The sequence below is a fragment of the Akanthomyces muscarius genome, chromosome 1 (genome assembly GCF_028009165.1).
Source record: "Akanthomyces muscarius strain Ve6 chromosome 1, whole genome shotgun sequence".
NCBI classification, from domain to species: domain Eukaryota; kingdom Fungi; phylum Ascomycota; class Sordariomycetes; order Hypocreales; family Cordycipitaceae; genus Akanthomyces; species Akanthomyces muscarius.
In genome coordinates, this window is record NC_079241.1 from 6152365 (window position 1) to 6169088 (window position 16724).

The 16724-nt window shown below is 54.0% G+C and overlaps 9 protein-coding genes across 9 annotated transcripts; 4 read left to right on the forward strand and 5 right to left on the reverse strand.

The window, feature by feature from the left end:
- Nucleotides 1–121: 121 nt before the first annotated feature.
- Nucleotides 122–1696, reverse strand: LMH87_007083 (uncharacterized protein; the record flags this gene model as incomplete). Its single annotated transcript, XM_056192115.1, has 1 exon — nt 122–1696. One exon carries the CDS (start codon nt 1694–1696, stop codon nt 122–124), a length of 1575 nt encoding a protein of 524 aa, XP_056060366.1.
- A 1520-nt stretch (nt 1697–3216) lies between these two features.
- Nucleotides 3217–4026, forward strand: LMH87_007084 (uncharacterized protein; the record flags this gene model as incomplete). Its single annotated transcript, XM_056192116.1, has 2 exons — nt 3217–3219; nt 3283–4026. The coding sequence occupies 2 exons, from the start codon at nt 3217–3219 to the stop codon at nt 4024–4026; spliced, it is 747 nt and encodes a 248-aa protein (XP_056060367.1).
- Nucleotides 4027–4226: 200 nt separating this feature from the next.
- On the reverse strand, nt 4227–5182 carry LMH87_007085 (uncharacterized protein; the record flags this gene model as incomplete). The annotated part of the gene is made up of 3 exons (XM_056192117.1): nt 4227–4802; nt 4870–4940; nt 5047–5182. 3 exons carry the CDS (start codon nt 5180–5182, stop codon nt 4227–4229), a joined length of 783 nt encoding a protein of 260 aa, XP_056060368.1.
- A 565-nt stretch (nt 5183–5747) lies between these two features.
- Nucleotides 5748–7022, forward strand: LMH87_007086 (uncharacterized protein; the record flags this gene model as incomplete). The annotated part of the gene is made up of 3 exons (XM_056192118.1): nt 5748–5958; nt 6039–6423; nt 6485–7022. 3 exons carry the CDS (start codon nt 5748–5750, stop codon nt 7020–7022), a joined length of 1134 nt encoding a protein of 377 aa, XP_056060369.1.
- A 476-nt stretch (nt 7023–7498) lies between these two features.
- LMH87_007087 (uncharacterized protein) lies at nt 7499–8715 on the reverse strand (the record flags this gene model as incomplete). Its single annotated transcript, XM_056192119.1, has 4 exons — nt 7499–7966; nt 8049–8098; nt 8166–8264; nt 8700–8715. The coding sequence occupies 4 exons, from the start codon at nt 8713–8715 to the stop codon at nt 7499–7501; spliced, it is 633 nt and encodes a 210-aa protein (XP_056060370.1).
- Nucleotides 8716–9210: 495 nt separating this feature from the next.
- LMH87_007088 (uncharacterized protein) lies at nt 9211–10490 on the reverse strand (the record flags this gene model as incomplete). The annotated part of the gene is made up of 2 exons (XM_056192120.1): nt 9211–10035; nt 10116–10490. The coding sequence occupies 2 exons, from the start codon at nt 10488–10490 to the stop codon at nt 9211–9213; spliced, it is 1200 nt and encodes a 399-aa protein (XP_056060371.1).
- A 187-nt stretch (nt 10491–10677) lies between these two features.
- On the forward strand, nt 10678–11079 carry LMH87_007089 (uncharacterized protein; the record flags this gene model as incomplete). Its single annotated transcript, XM_056192121.1, has 2 exons — nt 10678–10680; nt 10735–11079. The coding sequence occupies 2 exons, from the start codon at nt 10678–10680 to the stop codon at nt 11077–11079; spliced, it is 348 nt and encodes a 115-aa protein (XP_056060372.1).
- An 889-nt stretch (nt 11080–11968) lies between these two features.
- LMH87_007090 (uncharacterized protein) lies at nt 11969–12544 on the reverse strand (the record flags this gene model as incomplete). Its single annotated transcript, XM_056192122.1, has 2 exons — nt 11969–12237; nt 12310–12544. The coding sequence occupies 2 exons, from the start codon at nt 12542–12544 to the stop codon at nt 11969–11971; spliced, it is 504 nt and encodes a 167-aa protein (XP_056060373.1).
- Nucleotides 12545–13967: 1423 nt separating this feature from the next.
- Nucleotides 13968–15855, forward strand: LMH87_007091 (uncharacterized protein; the record flags this gene model as incomplete). Its single annotated transcript, XM_056192124.1, has 3 exons — nt 13968–14173; nt 14242–14529; nt 14604–15855. The coding sequence occupies 3 exons, from the start codon at nt 13968–13970 to the stop codon at nt 15853–15855; spliced, it is 1746 nt and encodes a 581-aa protein (XP_056060374.1).
- Between the last annotated feature and the right edge of the window lie 869 nt (nt 15856–16724).

Below are 16724 nucleotides of genomic sequence, written 5' to 3' on the forward strand. Positions count from 1 at the left end.
GGCCGATGCAAATGATTGCAAAATCAAGAAAATGAACAAATATTCCGCTGGTACTATAATGCTTCTATGCAGCTTTTTTAAATAAGACGATATTTACATTTTCTTCTTCTTTTTGAGTTCCTCATGCACCCTGTGCCTTTTTCTGCATTTGCCTCCACTTCATGCCCTTGAGCGCGAGCAGTGCCAGTGGTGTAACGCAGATAAAGTACAAGATGCCTACAATCGAAAATGCTTTTCCGACGCCGATTGCTCTCTCTAATGGGATAATAGCCGCCGTCGCGCCAGCACCAATCAGACACCTCGTCAGGTTATTGGCCGCCGTCGCAGTGCCTGCCTTGCCTGGATGCATGTCCACCAGGAGCACGTTCATCGAGTTGGTCATTCCGATGAGCCCGATTCCGAGAAATACCATGATTACGCACAGTACCGCAATATGCGCGTGGAAGTGTATGGCCCAGCCCCATGAGATGAGGCACGCACCCGCAAGTAGCACGAGCGGAATACCGATTTCCAGGCGGACCCGTTCGATGGGAAAGTTCGTCATGTCCATCTGGCGGCTGCGATCGAATGGAAGTCCGGCCATGGCGCAGTGACGCTTGTAGTTCCACGTCATTAAGCGGCCGGCGGCAAATGCAGCAATGATGGAGCCCCCCGCGATGGGCAGATACATGAGGCCGACCTGCGTCTCGTTCAAGTGATAGCGTCTGTGGAGGAGAACAGGCATGGCGGCCGTGATGCAGTAAAATCCAGCAAATATGATGGCGCTGGACCAGAGAAGGAGTCCGGATGCGCGACGGAAGAGCATCATCACCGCTTCGAGGACATTTGGCGGCTTGAATTTGAACTTGGCCTCACTAGCACTAGTGGCTGCCGCAGAAGCTCCTTCGAGATCGGCTGTTTCATTCATTTTACGATTCTCCTTGCGCACACGGATCGTTTGTAAAAGGGAGCGATAAATTGGCGGTGGCATGATTGAGCCGTCTCCAACAATTCGTCGACAGGTTTCCGGGAAAAGGGCAACAATCAACAGGAGAGCAACGCCCGCCGCGATCGCCAAGACCCAGAATATCCAGCGCCAGCCGAGATACTGCGAGAGCACGCCTCCCAGAACGGGGCCTAGCGACGGCGCGAGGACGGTGGGCAGAACGGTAAAGCCGACGTACTGCCCTCGTTCCGCCGACGTAACCACGTCCGCGACGACAGCCGTGCACAGCGCGACGGTGCTGCTCGACCCGGCCGACTGCAGGCAGCGTAGGGCGAGCACGGCGCCGTAGTTGGGCGCGAGGGCCAGGCCGATGTTGGCGGCCAGGTAAATAACAAAGCACACGATGTAGGCGGGGCGACGGCCACCCGCGTCGGCGAGCGAGCCGACAAACATGGGCGTGATGCCCTGGAAGACCATGTACGTGGTGATGGTCAGGTTGACCTTGGCGGCGCTGACGTGCAGGCTCTTGGCGATGGGGATCAGCGCGGGCAGGTATATCTGGGCCGAGATGGGTGAGAAGATGGCCGTCGCCGACGCGGCGAGCACCAGCAGACGTTTGACCGTCTTCGAGTGCACAGAGTAGGGTGCCCGCGAATTGGTGCGCTGGATGGGGGCTTTTTCCTCCTCGTCGGCGGCGGCAGACGGCTGCGGTAGCACTCCTTCGATTTCTGGCCGTCCCGGCTCATTTTCTAAACGAGTCGTGTCCCCCATGTTGCTGTACCGTATCAAGCCCTAAACTCAGGTCTTTATTTCGCAGTGGTTGGTTGTCGATGTACTTTTTGCCACTCAGCCAACGAGTGGTGAGAAATATGAGATAGACAGTCCGCAATCAGTCCCATGTGCGCAAAGCTCTTCTGCCTTAAAAAGAAGTCGAAGCGTCCGAACTGGCTGCAACTTTCCTTACTTATTCCATTTCAGGTCAGTGTCGTTGCTTGCAGGGGGGTGGCGAGCTCCCTCGTGGCCGAGTTATGGTTGGCCTTGGTAAGATGATAAGCTGGTGATTGAGCGACGCGATATAGAAATAGCTGGTTTCATATAATAGGAACAGGATATAAATAAGACCTTTAAATATCGAAGAAGACAAAGTGCTTTGGCAAGGTTGGAAATATTCACTGGAATAAGCGGTATTGCAACAGGTTTAGTCGGGCATACTAGCGTAGACGGGCCCAGGACCCGAATCGGCGCCGAGTTCGGCGGCCGGCAACCCGGGGTCATGCTTCGTAAACGGCCATTGTCAATGCGGCAATTCCCGTTTAATTGATTAATCAATCATGGGCTCAGGCAAATATTCACTATCTCTGGTCAGCGTGGGGGATTGTCAAGATATCGGGCCAGGCTTCGGCGATTTGCGGTCTCATGGCCATTGTCATTCGGCTACTACAGCATTTTACTGCGGCAGGATATGTAAATTTTTCAACGAGGTAGATTCATGGAATTTTCTACCTCAGTAAAACGACGGGACTCACTATTTCTTAATGTTGGCAAGGAAGCCTTTTTTGAAGTGTAGACGGTGATCAACTATGGTAGCGATTGTTCAGAACTCCTATTAATAAGTGTAGTATGTCGGTAAGTAAAAGTACATCTATGCTAGTAGGTTGCATATATGCTATTAATATACTAGAAATCGGACCGTACACTTTGAGTGTTTCTTGGTACAGTGTTTGTGCTTGTAGTGTTGTGTTTTGGAGGACCGCGGGATTCGGGATTTGGACTCGAGCTAATTGCCTACCCTATGGACCTTCCTGGTGACCGTGATGTTCTTAGTCGGCTGTTTAATACTGAAGCTAATCGATTCTGACAGTAGTGAAAGTTTTTAATGTCGTTATTGCATGTTGGTATATATTTTAAAACTGGGTAGTATTGATGGCATTGATTGGGCGACGGACCGCGCTGCTCAATGACAGTGTGCTCCTCTACTCCGAGAGTAGCGATTCCGAATTGGAGTACCATCATCCACAATCACAACCGCAAACCTGCATGATTCGAGTCGCAATCCTAGCCCGACAATAAAATAATCAAGGCTGAAACCGTACTTTGGAATAAAATTATGATCTTCGCAATTGCTTTAAGTGACGCGCTCGACTTGATGCTGGTAGGGTGGCGGGGTGACAATTTTCCGGCGCCGAGATACTAAGGTGGCCTCAACATGTGAAGCTCTGTAGGGAGCGAAGGAAAGGACCTTTGTTCGCCTGTAAGTCCAACAATCACCAACATTTGATATAATAGACGCAATGGTAAGTTCTGATTGCTACCACTGGGGAATTGACTTTCATATTGTGCATATCTAATTATTTCAGAATGTCGTGTACAATGCCGCCCTGCGGCAGAGCAAGGCCATCAACAACGACCTTGCGACGTTGCAGTCCAAGGGCGAAGCGTCCGCTGCAGAGATCGGCAACGTGTCCGTGACACTGGCCACATTCACCAAAGCCATCGACGAATACAACAGCCTAGCACGCCAGGAAATCGTCCCCAAGAAGCAAGAGGAGGCGTTTGAGCGCGTCAAGCGGTTCCGCGACGACCTCGCGGGCTTCCGCAGCCAGGTCGACAACCTCAAAAAGGCCCGCGAGGAGGCGCAGTACCAGCACAACCGCAACGAGCTCCTCGGCCGCCGACCCTACAATGCCAACTCGACACCCGAGAACCCCTACGCCAACACCAACACGACAAACACCTCGTCGACATTTCAACCCCGACACACCTCCGGCGGCGGCAGCGGCGCGTCACAGCTGACGACGGGCTCGCAGGACGAGATGCGCGAGGCGCACGCGTTTCGGGAGCAAAACTTCTTCTCCAACACGAACCAGGCGCTCGACGACTACATTGCGCGCGGGCAGGCGGTGCTGGGCGACCTGGGCCAGCAGCGCGAGATGCTCAAGAACACGCAGAAGCGGCTGTACAGTGTCGCCAACACGCTGGGCATCAGCGGCGAGACGATTCGCATGGTGGAGCGGCGCGCGCGCGAGGACAAGTGGATCTTTGCGGCCGGCGTCCTCGTCTTCTTTGGCTTTTGCTGGCTGGTCATGCACTACCTGCGATAGGCAATGACACAGAGGGCGGGCAAGCTGGCTACAGGCGGAAAGCATTGACTTGGGAACATGGAGCGTGGCGTCAAAAGGTCTTTATTCAGCAAAAGAAAGCATGGCATATTCACAACTCGCGGACAGCGCGTTAATCCTTTATATATATCCTGTCCATATGATTATTTATTCATTATAGCGGTGGTCTCTTGAGTCTGTCTTCAACCATCGTCCTCATTATCAACATTTCGGAGGGACACGGTAAAGAGCACATCTTTTGTCGTTTCAATCTCGATGCACCTGGTAGTAGGCAGGATGTAGTTGCTCGTGCTGAGCTTACCGCCAATCTGGCTCAGCCAGTCGGTGACGTCCCACTCGAGGCCCTTTGTGGTGATGCGGCTCGGCTCGCGCAGGGGGATGATGCCGACGGCCTTGGCAAAGACGTCCGCCTCGCCCTCCTCGCGGACGTGGATGTGGTGCTGGCCCGCCTTGAGCAGGAACGTCAGGCTGGACCCGGACAGCAGGAAGATGCGGCCCTCGTCGTAGCCCGCGCCGGACTGAAAGAGGTACAGGTGGTGCAGCTGGCTGATGCCCTGGTCGACGCGGCCGCCGATGCCGCCGAGGGCGATGATGTCCATCTTGTACGAGTCGCGGATCCATTTGATGGCCTTGCCGAAGTCGCTGCTCTCCTGGTCACGGTCGTGGATGACCTGCGCAGGCTGAGGCTGTGACGAGTAAAAGTCCCGGACGGTAGGCGTCAACGAGTCCAGGTCGCCGATGATGGCTTGGAGGTTGGACTGCGTTTCATGTTAGAGTGCGCACGCTTCTGTGTCCACGGGCGGAGAAGGAAGGAAAAAATCCTACAAATTTGCCTTGGAAGGAAGAAAGCTCATATAAGCGGTTGGCACCGCCGTCGGCGGCCACCCTCACCGAAGCTGTATTGATGTCATGTGAGCGCAAGCCAAAGCAGGGCTGCGCTGCGTTGCATTTATGCAAGACAGCTCAGATGAAATTCGTTGGATTGAGATCTACTACACTCACAGTTTTTCCATAATTTTCGCAAGTTGATGCCGTTCTTCAACGGCTGATTGAGCACAAGCAAAGCAAAGTCATCTACCGGCTCACTGGTTTGAAGATACCTCGCCGGATGCCACTCAAACACCTCCGAGGAAGCCATGATATTTCTGTTTGTTCTTCCCGTCGCCGCAAGACAAGACGACAGCAGCTAGGTATTGTAGTGCAGGACAGAGAGGCAAAGCCACACCCTTTTTTACTCTTGTGCGATGCGGGTTTATCCACGTTCCCCTCAGGTGCAAGATTGAACTTTCTCAACTGCCGTCTCTTTCTTGTTCCTTTTGCAGGCGTTTGACTTGCATTAGTCCTAGCTCTGTTCTCTCAGCAGACGCCACGCAAACAGTGGTTAATCTTCGGGCCTGGCGCCGTTTGAGAGCTGTTGCTGCTACCTCTGGTGCTCTGCAAGCTTGGACTCGGCCTTCAGGCCCTGCTGGCCGCCGTACGGCGGAGCACTACAGGTGCTCGTGGCGGACTTTCTGGCGCTGACCAATCTAACCCCAATTGCGCCCGACATCTTTTTTCTCTCGCTAACCCCCTCGGATCTCCATACGTTCCCTCCGCGATAATCTCTTGCCATTCCTTTGTTACGCTGGCTGTGGCTCCAATTCATCTCGGGGCGGCTTCTATTTCCTTTTCGTTTAATTCTTCCTCATTAATATCCTGCGAAAATGTACCGCTCAGTACTGCGATCCGCCTCGCGACCGGCCGTCGCGAGCCTGCGAGCTCAAGCCCTCCGATCCGCTCCGCGCCGATTTGCGTCGACTTCGCCTGCCGATAAATCGAGGTCATGGAAGGGCTCTGCTGTGCGATGGGCTCTGGCCGGTGGCGCCGTCTACTACTATAGCACCAGCTCCGTCTTTGCTGAAGAGGCAATTCCTGGTATGGATGCATTGCATCATCGATGCGGCGACTGCCTCCCTGTTGCCGTTTTAAGGCGCCTGCTGACAGAATCGATATAGCCAAAAAGTTCTCTACTGCGCCATCTGCCTTCCCCGAGACCGTCGAGTCGACACAGCTCCCAACCGTCGAATCCATAGTCGAGGAGAGAAAATCACAGGCTACCGCCAAGGCCCAAAAGGCCGCCGAGGCCACGTCGGACAAGCAGGCCAGCAAGGAAGAGACGGCCGCCGAAACCACGACGGCTGTGGGCTCGCCGGCCGCCCTCGAGGAGGAGGCCGATCAGCAGGGCGCGTTCAACCCAGAGACGGGCGAAATCAACTGGGACTGCCCCTGCCTGGGAGGAATGGCCGACGGCCCCTGCGGAGAGGAGTTCAAGACTGCATTCAGCTGCTTTGTGTACTCCAACGAGGAACCCAAGGGCATGGAGTGCATTGACAAATTCCAGTATGTCCAGCTGAACACCGCATCGCGCGCCGAGAAGGTCTACTGACCATGACATCTACAGGGGCATGCAAGAGTGCTTCCGCAAGTATCCCGAGATCTATGGCGCAGAGCTAGCCGAGGCCGACGACGCAGAGGACTTTCCCGGCGACCTCGAGCAGCCCTCCGAGACGCAGATTTCCCGCGACGACCACAAAGTTGCCGAAGTGCAGACTCCTCACGAGGACGACAAGGCCGACGACAAGGCCGCTGACAGACAGACGCCCCGCGCGGAGTCCAAGGCCGCCGATACACCAGCTGCTCCCGAGCAGAAGAGCAAGAAGTCCACCGAACCCAAGCCCGCTGAACCCAAGCCCGCTGAACCCAAGCCCGCTGAACCCAAGCCCGCTGAACCCAAGCCTAGCCCTGCGTCCGTCGCCATTCTTGAGCAAACGTCAGAGAAGCTGGCCGGACCCGAGACGACCCGAGACGGCGATGACGCGGCCGCTGGCATTCCCGAGGCCAGTATTGACAGGACCTCTCCTACGGTTGCTTCGCACGGCCCCAAGTGGGAGGATGCCACGGACGCCAACAAAGCTACTCCCAAAGCCAAAGAGGCCTAAAGGACGAAATAAGACAACCATTGGAAATGGCGATATCACTTCCACTTTCAGGATACGATGCTTGGGACTCAGGTCCGGCAGCGATTCCTTGTACTACCTTTATCGCTCATCTATAGCTGATGGGCTCTGTACGAAAAGCAAAACAAGACGGCTTATGATGGCATATAGACAGATTCGGAAAAAGGCACGAGGTGGGATGTATTACTTTGTACAAACAACTCCACATCTACACAGTTCCATTTTAGAAAAGAAAAAAAATCGAAACAATGATGAAACACTATGCACTGCCAATAGTAGGGTGTAATTGAGAGGAAACATGAATCATTACTATTGACTGCGAATAATACAAACTTGCTTCAAGCAAGCTACAGAAAGCAGGACTTTAATAACCTGCTGCATTAGTTGGATTCCACCTTCGTCTTCCACCCGTTGGCCCATCTCTTCACAGCCGCCACCATATCCGTTGGCAAAGTCCTCTAGTTCTTCTTTCCGCGGTAGAGATAGCTTCCCACGACCGCCTGCGCGGCGCCAACGGCAGCGAGGATGCCGACGCCCAGACCGACGGCCTTGCCGTCGAGGTTGCCCTTCTCGTACAGCTTCCAGGCCTTGTAGCCGAGGTAGCCGCCGACGCCGACAAATGTGGCGAGGTTGGCGGCGGCGATACCCTCGGCGGCGCCGTCGGAGAGCTGCGACACCTGCCTGGTAAGCCACGAGTCGGCCTTCTTCGCCTTGGCAGCGGCCTCCTTGCGGGCGCGCTCGGCCTTGGCCTTGGCGGCCCGGGCCGTCTCCTCACGGTCGATGCGGTTCGCCTGCGTCTCCGTCTGCACGTCCTGCTCCATAAAGTCGGACGGCACCGTGTGCACGCTAGGCATGTCGACGTCAATCAGGGACGAGGTCGAGGCGGACTCATTGGGGATAATCTCAGGTTGTTGAGGGGCGGCAGCCTGTTGGGAAAACCGCGAGGTGAGAGGTTAGCGACGAGGGCGATGACGGCCGAGTGGGAAAAAAGGGCATTGGTGTATTTACCTCAGAGGGGGACTGCTTGGGGCCCTTGGCAGCAGCGTTGGCGTACGACACTGGCGAAAAGATTAGCAAAGGTTTCAATGGAATGGATCGTCGAATTCGCGGCATCACGCAACTTACTGTTGATGGTTTGTGAAGCGTGGCGGCGCAGGGAAAAGGAATTCGCGCAGTTTGTTGTTGTCTCTAGCTGCTGGGCGAGAGATGGATGGAGGTGGGTGCCTGGAAGGTGGAAGGGTTCGACGTAACGTGCAGTGATTAGGTAAAACGTAAATTTGGATGAGGAAGGAGCAGAAATATCGGGAAATCAGGAACGGACAGCAGATTTGGACGTTTTAAGACAACTGTGCAAGGTAAACGGTCGAGGGACAGCTGAGCTGGGGGGAAAGCTTGCAGGTCATGACGTAACGATCGCCCCATGCCCCTGCTCCGCGACCACACCACATCATGCCTTGAATCTGCAGTTTCTCGTCGAGGTTATTAGCCGTTTTTGTCGGTGTTGGCGCTAATGCCTTTTTTTTTGCGGAAGAAGTAAAGCAAAGTTTAGCGGAATGGCACGTGCATGTGTTTTTGTTCTGCCCTGTAATCGCTGGCAGGATTTTTATGATGCATGACGATGTTTGGGAGAACGAGAAGCTGCTAGCGCGCCGTGCGTACCAGGGTTCACCACCATGTTCGATTTTAGTTCAACGGTCGACCAACAAAACCTGATTTCACGGTTGACAGAATACAGATTCAAAGGAAATTGATTACGTGTAATGCATGTCTTGGTTCTGACGACAACTCCGCAATACGCAATAGACGCTATAGATAAGACCAAGCCCCCACGGTGAAAGAATTACTGTATATACCGATTAACAGATTACATCTGTCATTTCATCCCCCTTCCATTCTTGAAACGACGTCGACCCGAAAAGGTGTCATGCTTCTTCCACAAGCACATATGGTGCAGCATAAAATGGTCATCCGACAAAAGCGCCAATGAAATCCAGACGAAAAACAAACAAAATCCCGGCCAAAGTATTACCCAGAATACGCAGTACTCCCCCCCTCTCCTGTTCATATGCTGCATTATAGGAAAAAAACAGAAAAATGACGAAAAAAAGAACCTTTATATCGATAATACAAATACACAATGGAGCGTGGCCGAGAGAGCGCCACCTATGCATTAGCGCAAAGCGCCACGAAGGCTTCGGACCCAATGCTCTCTGACCTGGCAGGGCATTTTGCAGAATACCATGGCCGTATGCTCATTGCTAAGCAGCTCCTGCGGAACTTTGACCTGCAGGTCCAGCTCTTCTGCAGAAAAGTCCCTGTAAAACAGATCGACAGCCTGCTCCCGCCACGGGGCGGAACCGCTCGCCGCCGCCGTCGACGGCGCCCCCGCGCACGACAGGTCCTGCACACCACCAGGGTTGCCACCATCGCTGTCCAGCGAACCAGAGTCGCTGTGCCTCATCGTTCGTGGCGCTGACAACAAGCTGGCAGATGCTGCTGGAGCAGGAGGTGCTCCGTCCTCGGAGGCAGAAAAACGGATGCGCTTCTCGGGCGACCCGGTCTGGGACGCATCAGGCCGCGACGGCGTGTTGGAGGCTGACAGCGAGCATTCCAAGTCTATGCTTGCGAGGCTTCGCTTCTTGTTCACAACCGCCGTGTCTTCTGGAGGCGTCAGGGCACTCCCCTGCGTGGTGGCCGAGGTGAGAGCCGTCGGCGGCGTTGTGATGCTCGGCGGACCGGAGCTTGCGTTTAGTGCGGGCTGCGTGCTCGGGCTCTCGAGACCCGACTGCTGGCCGGTCACAGCCTGATCAACCGACAAAAGAGACGTGTTCGCCCCACCCAGCTCAGAATCATCACCGGGTTGACCATCTCGTCGCTTTGGCTTCATGATTCTCTTGGGAGCGCCTCCGGAGCCGATAACATCCGGGTACAGAGTCTCCATATAGTCTTCGTGATCGAACGGCCGCCCTCTAAGTGCCCGCGACAAAGGTTCTCGCTGCGGAAGGAAAAGAAAAGCATCAGTAAAAGTGCGACAAAAACTGTGAGCTGCGGTACGGTGAGCTGCGGTCAACATACCTCTATGTGTGCCCGCCATGCCTCCTCCGTCGCCGTCACTGTCCTGGCCTTGGAATTATACACAAAGTCTGGATCCTCTCGCAAACCCCTCCACAGCCTAAAGCGCTTTCGCGCATTATCGCTCTTGTTGATGAGGTGGTTCTTGGTCGGGGATGCGCCGTGGCTTTCCTGGAGCGCCTGGGCAGCGCGCTCCCAAGCCTCCGCCTTGAAGCTGCTGTTCTCGCGCAGGCCCAACTGAACGCTCTCGCAGAGGCTCCGGAAAAATGTCGCCTCGTATGCCGGCGTCCAGCTGAAGCGCGGCGCGCGACGATCGCGGTCGACCTTGCCGGGGCCCTGGCCGTCAGCGGCCAGCATATCTACATCATCTTCGGACATGACAGGCAGAAACGCGCGCTCGGCGGTGCGCGCCCCCGTCTCAACGTTTGTGTATCGTAGGTTTCTCTAGCGGGCGTGATGGGGTCTCTCGCTGAAGGGGGAGTGGAAGGCGAATATAGGCCTCCCCCCTCGTTGCGCGCAAGCAGGTACCGAGGGATCTCGTACGGACTTTTTTTTTCCTTTGGTGATGGTCTGCACTCGACGCCGTAAGGGCAAGATCCCCGTGAGGCTGATTTACGTACAGTCACTTTTTTCCCTGTGGTGGGGCGACGGTCGCGGGACGAGATGCCGCTGGAAAGCAGGTCGTTGGGCGGACCTCAGCGGCCAGTACGATTTTGGCTGGCATTTGGCGCAGGGCCGGCGGATTTACATGCTGGCAAGATGTGGCCGGTTCTGCGGTGAAGAGTCACGTGTGCCACTCCTCATGGGCCGGACTGGCATCACGCGTTGGAAGAAGTCCACCCACTTTCGGGCTCCTCATCGACGGGACGACAGCTTCCACATGGAACGAGGTCGAGCGCGAAAAGATAAAACATTCTTCAGGAAAAGATGCATCCTGATCGAACGACCTCAAGATGCACCCAGATAGCAGATAAACATCCTCCAAGACTGTTAAGACGTGTCACGACAAACGCAGTTTTCCTAGACCTGGTCACGCTCCGATGAAGGACAGCGCCAAGGACGGATTTGCTTCGGCATAGCGGGCGTTTATAATTTATGAAAGGCCGTACCAGCGAGAAGAACCATTCGGCATCCTCGTCCTTGGAGCAGGGTGGGCCACGGCCTCGCAGCCCTATTCCACAGCTCCCTGTGGCCTCCACCAGGTGCAGCGACATGCTCCCAAAACAGAGAGCTGCACGCCCTAGAAACAGATGTAATAAGCATGCTTCCGTGGCCATTCCCCTCGTAGTGCACTTTGCATTGAAATACCTCGCGGGATATATTTTGCGGACTGGTGAAAAACGGGCCTGCCCTGAGGAAGGCATTCACGGTTCTTGCCTTCCAGACCCCAGTGGGTAAGCTTCTATTGCAGACTGAGCGTTCTACTGCTAGGATTGCAACATATTTTCGCGTTTAGCTGTCTCTAGGGATGACTATGAGCGCTTCGCACTAATGTTCCCGCGGTATTCTTCCACTTGATGATACTGGGTGGGCTACACTGCGATGCTCAAGTACGATCACCCATGCGACTTACACGGGAATCGCGAGCTTATTGTGCGGGTTGAAGTCACGCTATGGAGAGGAAATTGCTCTTTTCGTTTATCAACTCAAGAATTATTTTCATTGACTAGATCCCATTTTCTGTTGAGGTATCTAGCCGGAGATCGGCTCTTGCAATGTACTATGCCGAGATTCGAACTCGTCACATTCGCCAAGCTGGCCCCAGCCATGTGAAAGACATTAAAAGCCAGAGTAGACAACCCCAAACATCCCCAGTTAAACCCCCGTACCGAGTCCGTATCAAATAGGATCTGGCTCTACAGAACGGCCAAGACACCGGCTAGCAGTACCGCCGCGCCGGCAATCGGACCAGCTGTTGCGGCGGCGCCTGGCGATGCCGTCGTGGGCTTGGCAGTAGAGCTTGTAGAAGCCATCGATGAAGCCGCAGAGCTCGTGATGGACGCCGTGTTGTTTCCGGCCACGCTCGAGGACTGCGCTGACGCGGTAGGAGCAGGTGTGCTGGTCGCCGCCTTGGCCGAAGCAGTGGCCGCAGCGCAGAATTTAGCAGCACCAGGAAGTACTTGCTCTTGAAGAAACTGTTAGCGAAACGGTGTGAAGAGAAGAGAAAGAAGAGCTCCGCTTGGGGCAGTTGGCTTACTGATGGCCTTGTCGGATCCGCAAGCGTCGAGGACGCAGGCAACTCCCTGGTTGTAAATGTCCTCGTAGTTTTTCTGGACGCACCAGCACACGGCGTCGTCGAGGGCGCAGTTTGTTACCTTTTGGGTGGCGTCGTCGAGGCACTTGAGGGAGCACTCGGGCAGGAAGTCGGCGCGGTTTTGGGCGGCGACGGACCAGGTGCTAGAAGCAACGAGGGCGATTGTGGCGACCTTCATTGTGATTGAGTAGCAGGAAAGAATTCTTCGAATGTTGAGCTAGTGACGGATCGAGAAGCTTTCGACTGGGTATGTTTTGTCGGCCAGCAATTGTCTGAATTGCACGTGAAACGAAGCAGGAGTTAGACCGGCGGCCACATTTTCGGCTTGCATTGTCAGGGGCGCGCCGTTTTAAGTACCACGGCCATCGTGCACTGACTTGCGGCGACAGAAGCCATCATTCTCAGCTATCAGACCAGAATCACCGACGGAGTCTAAACGTTGCGTTAGTCGAGCGCCCGTTGTCCACTGGCAACCCGCGGTACATCCAAAGACCCTTGTTGAGATTTCAGCCCTTGAGTGGGCAGAGGCGCCGAGCCAAAAGGGTCTGGAACTAGAGCCCCCCGACGCCGCTCCACGAGGAAGCTGAGTCTCGCCGCAGGGCTGTTGACTGGGGCTCTACTTCCCGGGTTCGCGGAGTTGGGCGCAACGTCCGAGATGGTTGGCGCGGTCTACGACTGCGTTCGGAACTGATCAGTTCTGCGGCAGCAGCCTTTTTTAGGCTAGTCGTTTACTCATTTTAAATTAAAATAAGAAACCAAGTAGCGTTGAGCGTCTTTTAGCCCAGAATGTTGGTGTGAGTGGAGGTTTGTGGCTTACTGAGAGCGCTCGCAGTGGTCATGATCTGATAAAAAAAATTATCTGATCATCAGATAAGATGCCCTGGCCTCGGCAACCACCTCCGTTTCCTGCAACGAACCCCGAGCTACTTTTTTCTGTTTCGACTCCACCACACCAAGCACGCAGGCCGCTTGAACTCAAGTGGTACTATCGAAAATGAAAATGAAATACACGAGGCATTTTCTCCACGGCCTGCTGCTGTACAAGTCGCAGTGTAGCACACCTCAGCTGATCCCGTGCCCCCCAGTAGCGAGGCTGCAGGGCTCTTTTCCTGCTTCAAGCTTCCTATTTGCTCCGAACTAAACGATTAGGATCCCTCTCCTGCCTCTGCCCTGTAGAAAGAGCGACATGGCTCGCTGCATTGGCTTATGGAGCTGAAACCGCACCCAGTTCATTAATTCGTTCAGAGCCTTGTTGCCTGCATGGCTCCCGCACTTGTCTCCGCCCGTTGCCACTCTATACACATTATGCATACACTGATCTTGGCAAGCTCACTGAGAAAAAAACGATCAGCTTTTTTTCTTTCGGCCTTGGGCCCTGCGCAGGTTTTAAAGCCGGCCGTGCCCCCTCCCCCAAAGTTCGCATTTGCTTGCTGCGTTGTTCGTCTTTTTCAGCGCTGATCGCCAACTACCCGATTTTCAAAGGGCTTGGCTAGTTTTCCGCACCCCTTGATTCTTTAGAGTCGTCTCTCGGCGCATTCAAACTTTCGATCAGTCCTTCACCACTTTCTTGGCTGTTGTACACATATAATACGCCTGGGACGATGGGTTTCTTCCCGAAGAAGTCCACGGCTGCAGAGCCGGAGATTGCGGCCGCGGCGCTGGAGCCCGGTGGTGTTGATGAAAAGGGCATCGCTACCGAACGATCGAGCGAGGAGGACTTTGGCACCGCCAAGCAGGCTGGTGTAAGAAAGATCGAGGCTGCGGCCGAGGTCTGGACCAAATGGGATCTCGTCACCGCCTATGGCTTGTGAGTATTTCGTCCATTGCCACTCCTAGAGCTCTTAGAAAGCATAAAAAGGTGCTAATCAGACACAGAATCTGGCTCTACTACTTTGCCACTGCCACAGCCGAAGTCGTCACACGAACACTTAATCCCTTTGTGACCAGCTCCTTCGGCAAGCACTCTACTAGTGCTGCCGTCAATATCCTTTCTTCCATCATCGGCGGTCTGACCAAACTACCGCTGGCCAAGATCCTGGATACTTGGGGAAGACCTCAGGGTCTGGCGCTGATGCTCCTGATCTGGTGTCTGGGATACATCATGACCGCCTGTGCCAGGACCATCGAGACGTACGCTGCGGCTCTCGTATTTTCCGCGGTTGGGTAAGTTGACGCTCGATGCATGACGAAAGAAGACATGGAAGCAGATCGCAAACTAATAAGAAACTATCGTGTAGATCTCAAGGTGTTAGCTACTGCGTCACAGTCTTCATCGCCGATACTTCGTCGCTAAAAAACCGAGCTCTGATGTTGGCCTTTGCCACATCTCCATACATCATCACCACGCCCATCAGCGGATTCATCGGCAAACGCATTTACAAAGACGCTGGATGGCGTTGGGGATTTGGTCTTTGGGCTATCGTTATGCCTATCATTGTGCTCCCGCTGTGCTTCGTTTTTCTTTGGAATCAGCGCAAGGCCAGGAGGCAGGGCGTGTTGGAACCAAGCAACACCAAAATTACCGCGCGCTCCGTCTACAACTATCTCGTTGAGATCGATATTGTTGGTCTTCTGCTTCTTGCTGGCGGATGGGCCTTGTTTCTCTTGCCATTCTCCCTCTACTCTTACCAGCCGCAGCAGTGGCGCGCACCGATCATCATCTGCTTCCTCATCTTCGGCGCGCTTCTTCTCATCGGCTTCATTATCTGGGAGAAGTTTTTCGCTCCAGTCACTTTTATTCCGTACAAGCTTCTCATGGACCGCACAGTCTTCTTTGGAGGTCTGATGTTTACCTTTGTCTTCGCCAACTCAGCCATCTGGGGCAGCTACTTCACCTCGATGCTTTTGGTTGTGTGGGACATGGGCTTTGATCAGACGACGTGGATCAACAATATTTACCGAATCGGCTCCTGCTTCGCGTCTATTATCCTCGGTGTTCTCATGCGCTTCACAGGACGCTTCAAGTGGGTTGCCACCATATACGGCATCCCTCTGATGCTTCTTGGGGTTGGCCTGATGCTCAAGTTCCGTCAGGCTAACGAGAAGATTGGATACGTTATCATGACCCAGATCTTTGTTGCTTTCGCAGGTGGTCCCATCGTTGTTGCCGGCGAAATGGCGATGATGGCTCCCTCGGATCATCAGCATGTTGCTGTTGTCATCGCCATTCTCGACCTCTTTGCTAGTATTGGCTCTGCCATTGGCTCTACTATCTCTGGCGCCATTTGGACCGGCACTTTCAAGAATGAGCTGGCAAAGCGTCTACCATCCGATGCCCCTATTGACTCCATTTATGGGAGAATCGAGGTGCAGCTTGGATACGAGGAGGGCACAGCTATCCGGGCTGGTATCGCAGACGCTTACTCTGCCTCGCAGCGATACATGCTGGCTACCAGTGTCTGCTTCCTGGCTGTTGCTTGGGGTTGTGTCTGGATGTGGAGAGATATCAACATCCACAAAAAGAAGCAAGTTAAAGGAAACGTGGTTTAAAAGTAGGCTTCGCACTACATGCGGCAGGCTACAAGGTGTGGTGTGCTAGGTAAGGTCCAGCATTGTCGACTTCTAAGCATTACGGGTAAAGAAAATGATGGAAAAGAAATCCCGCTCCTCAAGTCGCCAAAGCCCAGGTCTCGCTATTCAGACACCCAGATTTAATAGCAGTAAATTGGGGCGTTCCAGACCGCCACCTTCACTCTTTTCACGCCATCATCAACGAACTCTAAGTTGCCACTACTATAATATAGACGCGTTTCCCGCTAGAATCGGTGCATTTGAAATGCACGCAGTCGTTCCATGAATCGGGGGGGGCGGAGCTTTGTCGTTGATGCCTGGCCTGGATGGTTGGACTTTCGACATGTCTTTGGCCCAGATCTCGCGCTTCACACGAGTTGCAATGAAACATGTATTCTCGGAATAATAAATTGCCTCCAGTAAAGGGGCGTCTAATGAAATAAGTTTTCTATAGGTAGCCCAATAGTCATCCGCCAGACATACGAGGGTGAACAAGGTCAAAAACCTCGCTGGAAGGCGAGTAGCTGCCATTATTTCTAATTGGCGCGGTAGAGAGCCACATATATTCGAAGTATTATAATACACTAACAAAAGTCAGAGAACGCATTACGCATTGTGTAGGAAGGCTGAGAGTAGGATGCGCCGTAGCGCTCACTGAGCGATCCTTTCGTGCCCGTTTAGTACGGTCCGACTGCTTATTACGGATCCGGTGTCTTCTTTGGAATCCCTTCGTCAAATTCCGTCAATGGCACAAAAATACAATCATTGCGAAACAAAGGACATATAACTTCCCTAGGCAATCGATACCCGATGCGAGTTGCCGCTATCGACTGGGCACCAGTCCTTGA